The following is an 8,236-nucleotide window of genomic DNA, read 5'->3' as shown; positions in this document are numbered from 1 at the left end:
CAGCTTGAGAATCAGGGGTCAGAGAGGTCCCCAGTGGCTGTCTGACTCCTCAGCTTGAGAATCAGGGGTCAGAGAGGTCCCCAGTGGCTGTCTGACTCCTCAGCTTGAGAATCAGGGGTCAGAGAGGTCCCCAGTGGCTGTCTGACTCCTCAGCTTGAGAATCAGGGGTCAGAGAGGTCCCCAGTGGCTGTCTGACTCCTCAGCTTGAGAGTCAGAGATGTCCCCAGTGGCGGTCTGACCCCCCAGCTTCTCTGTACAGGTCAGGAGGCTGAGAGGGCGGAAACCATTTGTCTGGAGTTCTCGTGTAACTCTCTTTGTTTCCGGAGTATAAAGTTGTTACTTTCTAGAAGAGTCCATCATCCTTCTTCTGTCTCTTTGCTGTGTATTTATCACCGTATGCAAATCTCATTTTTTTTTGTTGTTGAATATTTATAAACCCCATAACTCCGCCGCGTCTGACGACGACTGTCACCCCGCTCGCCCACCCTCTGATTTCGGAAAGGTGGGCGGCATTTTCCAGGGCAGAGCGCGACGCTGAGACGTCTCGGTTACTAAATTGGCGACTGGAGGGATCTTCAGCATTTATACATCTTTCAAAAACATATTATTAGAGCCCTTCATTTTGTATCGCCTCGTTACTGCCACGTTTATAAATTGTAAATTATGCTTTGTCGGGTAATTTATTCATAAGACGCCATACTTGGTGGTAACTCCGGGCCCCCCCGGGGGGGCCGCTCTCCGCAATCACACTAATTTTATGAAGACAAATCAAACTATTAAATAATGCGCTTGATGTGTGTGTGTTTTTTTCTGTCATCTGCATTGTCTTGTTTGGTTACAATTTATTCATCAGCTCGTCTGTTTCTGGACGCGCTCCCCGCCGGACGCGTATTGGAAAAACACCATAGAAGAGCGAACCGCTTGAGACTGATTGAAGTGGAGATTTATACACGCCGGAGAAGTCATCGAAATGTTTTTTGGGGGTGGAGGGGACTTTGGCGGCAACTTGCAGAACGTTACTGCCGACTAAAACTTTCTCCGAAAACTCTGCTGGTGCGTGACGGCCCGTATCGGAGCCCGGGCCGGATTCCTGACAAGGCCACCGAGTAGGGCTGCCACCTTTTCTTCAAGCGAAACCCGAACACTCAAGCGACGCGCGGACATTTTTATGGGGAGAATGAGTCGCGGCTTAATCATTTGTAAATAGCACAGTTGAGACTATTTTCAGTGGGGGGCCAGTAGCCCCTATCTTAATTTTGGTTGCCCCTGTCTGCCTGACATCATGTGTCCGGGTTTCTGCTGCCGTGAAACCCGGACACAGCATTCAAAACCCAAACTCTCCGGGTGAATCCTGGACAGGTGGCAACCCTACCACCGAGGCCCAGGCCTGGGGGGGGGCACGAAGCAGGTTTGAAGTCACCCGAAGCCCGGAACATGGGCGCCCCGGGTGGTAATTTGTTTTCTACATTTATTCCTTTTCCGGACATTTGGTGAAGCCAAACTCATCGCGTGTGCCCACAAATTGTACACAAATGTTACAAGGTGGAAATCACCATAAAGGGCCCATTTGGTGGGATTTGGAGATCAGTATTTTGCTGATCCTTTCCTGGGGAATATCAAGATGGCAAATTTTTTACTATTTATAAAGCCGCTTTGAGCAATCTCTGTGCTGACTTCCGCCAACAAACAATCACAGGACAATTTATACTTTCTGAGGATTTTTTACTGAAATTTTGTGCATAATTCACATCACCCTCAATCTTGTGCAAAATGTTATTTTCTCGACTAGGGACATTCAAGGTGCCGTCATGTGTAGAAATGGGCTGGCTGTTCGAGTCGAACGTAATTTTGTGGGATGTTCGCTGTCTCTTCGACCGCGCAACATCCCACAAGGCAATGCGCCCTCTGAAGCTGTAATTGGTTAAAGTCTTGCACCTGACTACAGGTCAGCTGCAAGACTTTGCCAATCAGGCTTAGTACACATTTACAGCCCTGATTGGGCAAAGCCATACATGTCCCCCAGGGCAGTACCCGGACCCCCCATACATGTCCCCCAGGGCAGTACCCGGACCCCCATACATGTCCCCCAGGGCAGTACCCGGACCCCCATACATGTCCCCCAGGGCCGTACCCGGACCCCTTTTTTTTCCCCCCCACACTGGGGGTGTTCGGCCCATCTCTAGTGATGTGTGGGGTGGGTGTAGACATTATTAAATATTGTTTAACAGTCTGTCCTTAGTTCCAAGATTTGCATTTTGATCTCCCAATGTTCCATGATAAGCTGGTTGTGGTCCCACCTACCTAGGGCCCTCCAGAAGAGGCAGAAGAAGAGGGTCAGGGAGATGAAGGTCCAGTTCCAGTCGTGATTGTTCCCCACCGTGTAGAGGCCGAGGAAGAAGAAGATGAGGGTCTCGCTGACGCTGCTCCACATCTTCATGAAATACTTCACCGTTGTGTACGACTTCTGGGATATATTGGCCTCCACGTAGCGCTTCATACTCACCGAGCAGGCGATGATCCTGGAAAGATCAATACAGAACTATCAGGGAAGACGTCCCAAAACACGGAAGAGAAAAAAAACTTGAGATTTCAATGCAAATCATTCGTGTGATTTTCATGATCTTTTTGCTGAAAATGTTGGCAGTTTGGTGAAATGCATTGGAGTCAAGGGGGGAGGGGAAATAAAGGAGGTCTTTAAGGGTGCGATGGAAGTTCTTTTCATCCAACCTGTTCTAAAATTGTAACCTTAACCCTAATGGCACCCTAACTCGAATGGTAACCCTAACAGTAACCCTAATCCTAACGTAACGCTAATCCTAATGGAAACCCTAATGGTAACCCTAATCCTAATGTAACTCCAATCCTAATGGTAACCCTAACGTAAACCCTAATCCTAATGTAACTCCAATCCTAATGGTAACCCTAACGTAAACCCTAATCCTAATGTAGCTCTAATCCTAATGGAAACCTAATGGTAACCCTAATCCTAATGGTTACCCTAATCCTAATGGTAACCTAATGGTAACCCTAACCCTAATGGTAATCCTAACCCTAATGGTAATCCTAATGGTAACCTAATGGTAACCCTAATCCTAATGGTAACCCTAACCCTAATTGTAACCCTAATTGTAAAGTAACCCTAAACCTAATGGTAACTTAATGGTAACCCTAATCCTAATGGTAACCCTAATTCTAATGTAACCCTAATCCTAATGGTAACCCTAACCCTACTGGTAACTCTAACTTTAATAGTAACCCTAACCCTAATGTAACCCTAATCCTAATAATAATCCTAAAGATAAACCTAACCTTAACAGTAACTCTAGCCCTAATGGTAATCCTAAAACTAACGCTAACCCTAATGGCAATCCTAACCCTAAGGGTAACCCTAATCCTAATGGTTACCATAGCTGTAATGATAACACTAATTCTAACAGTAACCCTAAACTCAATGATAATCTTAACCCTAACAGTAACTCTAACCCAAATAGTAACGCCAACCCGAACAGTAACCCTAAAGATATCCCTAACAGTAACCCTACTGGTAGTCCTAACTCTCCTGGTAACTCGAACCCTACTGTTGATCATGACAGGTAACCCTCGGGTCCTGCCATTCATGTGGATGTCACTCTGACACCGACCACCGACCTAAACATTGTTCCTAAACATGTCCCCCCCCTTCATGGACACGGTATTCCCTGATGGCAGTGGCCTCTCTCAGCAGAATAATGCGCCCGGCCACACTGCACACATGGGTGAAGAATGGTTTGATGAACACAACAATGAGTTAGAGGTGATGACTCCGCCTCCAAATTCTCCAGATCTCAGTCCAATCCATCATCTGTGGGATGTGCTGGAAAAACAAGTCCGACCCATGGAGGATGATCACCTCACAACTTACAGGACTTAAAGGATCTGCCACTGACCGCTTGGTGCCAGATGCCACAGCGCACCATCAGAGGTCTAGTTGAGTCCATGCCTGGATGGTTCAGGAGAAGAGGGAGTCCATGCCTGGATGGGTCAGGAGAAGGGGGAGTCCATGCCTGGACGGGTCAGGAGAAGGGGGACCTACTTAATATTAGGGGGGTAGTCAGAATGTTATGGCTGGTTGGTGCCATAACATATACAGAGTTGAGTGACACTGCTGGAGGTGACAGGTGCTCTTTTATCACAGAGATATAATGTGGTTCTCACTTACGCCATGATGCCGGAAAGGTGGAAGATCTCGGCGGTCAGGTACGCCAGGTAACTGTACAGGAAGACAAACAGCGGCTCGATGACTCGGATGTGTTCTGTGAATTTTGTTGTCAGCGCGGCCACAAAGCCAAATACGAGGCCAATGAAGACTCCGCCAATCCCGACTAAGAAGATCGTCCCGACTCCGGCCAAGGCGTCCGCTGGCCGAATATCCGACATTGTACTGAACGCTTCACACAGCTTATATAGAACCTGCCGAGAAGATACATTGTCATTATAATATTGTCATATTTATATGTTTCCATGTTATTATTATTCTACGATAGACTGTATACCAGCCAATGGCCATACGTCACCTTTTATTCCCGGAGGAACCCTTCCAATCGTTTATATCTATAACTCAGTGAGAAGAATGCTCCTTACATTGGGGGTCAGTGGGAAGAATGCTCCTTACATTGGTGGTCAGTGGGAAGAATGCTCCTTACATTGGGGGTCAGTGGGAAGAATGCTCCTTACATTGCCAACCCGGGAACAACAGACCAGTTAGTCTGACATGCATAGTATGTAAACTGTTAGAGGGAATTATTAAGGATTACTTAGTGGAATTTGTCCGGGATCAGGGCATAATAACGGATACCCAGCACGGATTTAGGAAGGATCGTTCTTGCCAGACCAACCTGCTGACCTTTTACGAAGAGGTAAGTAGAGATCTGGATGGAGGGAGGCCGGTGGATGTAGTGTATCTGGACTTCACCAAAGCATTTGATGCGGTGACACACAAACGCTTGTTATACAAGCTGAGGACTATGGGCATAGATGAATTAGTGTGCACGTGGATAGAAAACTGGCTGAAGGAACGTGTACAGAGGGTATTGATAAATGGCACCTTTTTGGACTGGGCTGGGGGTCATGAGTGGAGTGCCGTAGGGTTCGGTGCTGGGTCCCATGCTTTTTAACCTGTTTATTAATGATATCGGGGAGGCAGTGAATATCCATGTTTCAGTGTTTGCTGATGATACGAAAATTGGGAGGGTAATAGACACTGACTTAGACATTGTAACATTACAGGAGGACCTGGATAAAATAGGGGGAGGGGCAACTGTATGGCTAATGAAGTTCAATGTCGATAAATGCAAAGTAATGCACCTTGGAGCTAAAAATAAGCAAATGGACTATACACTTATGGGGACATGATTTTTATGTACAAAATGTTCAATGGTGACTGGCAACAAACTCTTTATGGTTATCCCCATAACAAAGACTAGAGGCCACCACCTAAAATTGGTGGGAAAAAAAAATTCAACACAAGGGGCGGAGGGGGTTCTTCTCAGTCAGAGCGGTCAGGGTCTGGAACTCGCTGCCACAGGAAGTGATCTCAGCTAAGAGTGTGGAAGCATTCAAGAAGCTTTTGGACGATTTCCTTAGAGACCGTAACATACAGGGGTACAGGTAATATACAGGGGTAAAGGTAACATACAGGAGTACAGGTAACATACAGGGGTACGGGTAATATACAGGGGTACGGGTAATATACAGGGGTACAGGTAACATACAGGGGTACGGGTAACATACAGGAGTACAGGTAATATACAGGGATACGGGTAACATACAGGAGTACAGGTAACATACAGGAGTACAGGTAACATACAGGGGTACAGGTAATATACAGGGGTACAGGTAACATACAGGGGTACAGGCACTCTTAAGAGCAAAATCACACATGGACTCATGCACACGCACACACCAGCAGAACCATGAACGCATACGCGCAATGGGTTGGACTTGATAGACTTGTGTCTTTATTCAACCTCAAATACTATGTAACATTGGTGGTCAGTGGGAATGCCCAATGGTTACCTATTTAAAAGTAGAGAGCATGGGCCCCACTGGTTTCACATTGCAGGAACCATCAGGGGGAAGATCACTCTGCCACTACTCCAGGATGCCTCGGTGAGGATGATGGGTACATACCAATAACAGTGTGGCCCTCCCCCACCTCCCCGGTGTCTGGGGGTATCATTGAGGAGGACTCAGTGGCTTACCACAGTTACGGCGTCATTCAGCAGAGATTCACCAAACACCAGGATGTAGAGTTTCTCATTGACGTGAATCTCCTCAAACACGGAGAGGACGGCCACGGGGTCGACAGCGGAGATGAGGCTCCCGAACCAGAGATTATGGAGCAGCGAGATGTTCTGCAGACCCACGGCCTCCACCTGGCAGAGTCCATACAGAGAGAAGCCAACACCGCCCACGTTCCAGAGGGTCCCCAGCACCGCGTAGCACAGGATGGGCCCCATGTTCTCGAAGAAGGGCCGGATGGGCAGGAAATACCCGGCGTCCAGGACAATGGGGGGCAGCAGGTAGAGGAAGAAGACGTCGCTGTTCATGACCGGAGCTTGTTTGTCCACCGCGAATATAATGCCGCCCATGACTAGGCCCACGGTGACCAGGACACAGCTCTCCGGCACCACCGCGGTGACGCGGCGTGACAGGTGGAAGCCTGACGGAACAGAAACATATCATTACAGGAGCAACTTTTACTGCCGGACGCTGAGAGCTGATTAAATTGCGGATGGCATCGGCGCCCGGCCGTTGCGGTATGGAGGATTGTGGGTGGCGTTGGACTAAATGTCACAACCGCGGGGTCCCGATGCCATCCGCAATTAAATCAGCTCATCGGTGCCCAGCGCTTGCGACATGCAATGAAAATTATTAATGCCCCCCAGATTTGACTGTTGTATCTTATGTGCCCCCCCTACAGATTGTTCCTAGAGTCGCCACTGCTGCCAAGGAACGCTCACTCCTGCAGATTGACACCCACCCATTTTGATATTTGCATAACTCCTCCCAAAATCCAGCCCCCTACTTGCAGTGGGGGCTCTGATGTTTTCAGGAAGCTTTGTAAAGCGCCTTGCTGGCCCCTCCCACCAGCCATGGTCTGCCTGCATTGCATGGAGAAGCACAGAGACCCAGTGATGACATCTCATATTAGGTATACAGTATAAGGTTTCATTTAAAGGAGAACTGTGGGGTTAAGGCTTTTCCCCATAGTTCTCCTTAGGGTAACGGGAGGACACAAACTAGCGTCCTCCCGTCACCCTAGGCTCAGTATATAGGGAGCTACAGCTCGCGGTATACTGAGACGCCGCAGCCGGAGAGGATCCCGACAATTATGCCGGGATCCGCCCAGCTGCGTGAGTGACAGCTGGCTCCGCCTATCTAGAGGCAGAGCCAGCTGTACCCGCCCCCTCCCCCGTCCGTTCCGCCAGTCAGCGCTGGAGGATCGGAGCGGGGAGGGGGGAATCCAGCCCCTCCCCTGTCATGGCAGAGAGCCGTGACAGGATCGAGAGGTGAGCGAATGCCGGTATGTGTTCGCTCACTTCTCGATCTACTGAGCCGACCTGTGACAGTCTCATTGTCACAGGCCGGCTGGAACTATGAGGTGAGTGAGAAGCACCCCCCCTCCCCCCCCTCATAGATCTCCTTTAAAAAGAAAATCATTATTCCTGTTCTGGTGACAACTAAACATTTTCGCCTTCCCGTCATTTTCAGTACGTGTGATAAGTCTCAGGACAGATAGAAGGGCAATCCTCCAGTTGGGACAACAGCACCCTGATAGGGGGGTCGCCCCCCTTCCACACTCCATCCAAAATTACAAAAAAAAAGACATTTTGCCCGCACAGGGACTCTGATATTAATCCTCTCTGACACTGTCCTTCCTTCTGGAGGGGGGCTACGTCTGTTCCCCGTGGTCCCTGTGTGTGTTGTAAAGTAGTCACCGCTCCAAGCTCCGCCCCCCCTGGGATGGACTACAATCTTAATACAAATCAGTAAACTGAACATGAGATTGTAGTCCATCCTGGGAGCGAGCCTCTATTCCTTCAGTAAATCAGCCCCCTGAAGGCCTCTATAGCGCAAGGCTTGGGGACAGACGAGAATAACCAGACGGAGGACGGTGACGGGGACTGAAAAGGACCAAAGAGCCTCCACTGAACCGATGTGGAGCGCAGTAGGGACTTCTTTCATAGCAAATGTA

General features: G+C 48.8%; 1 protein-coding gene across 1 annotated transcript in view; it reads right to left on the bottom strand.

Moving 5' to 3' along the window:
• Positions 1 to 8,236, bottom strand: part of LOC108802111 (sodium/hydrogen exchanger 2-like) — a 36,864-nt gene that overhangs the window by 28,277 nt on the left and 351 nt on the right. Inside the window, exons 2-4 of the mRNA XM_018573997.1 lie at positions 6,240 to 6,700; positions 4,199 to 4,449; positions 2,302 to 2,519 (exon numbers count right to left, since the gene is read on the bottom strand). Coding sequence (XP_018429499.1) covers positions 2,302 to 2,519; positions 4,199 to 4,449; positions 6,240 to 6,700 — 930 coding nt within the window. The remainder of the gene's footprint in view (positions 1 to 2,301; positions 2,520 to 4,198; positions 4,450 to 6,239; positions 6,701 to 8,236) is intronic.

The sequence above is a fragment of the Nanorana parkeri genome, unplaced genomic scaffold (genome assembly GCF_000935625.1).
Source record: "Nanorana parkeri isolate BGI_ZX_2015 unplaced genomic scaffold, ASM93562v1 scaffold2665, whole genome shotgun sequence".
NCBI classification, from domain to species: Eukaryota; Metazoa; Chordata; class Amphibia; order Anura; family Dicroglossidae; genus Nanorana; species Nanorana parkeri.
This window is presented reverse-complemented; position numbering and strand designations above follow the sequence as displayed.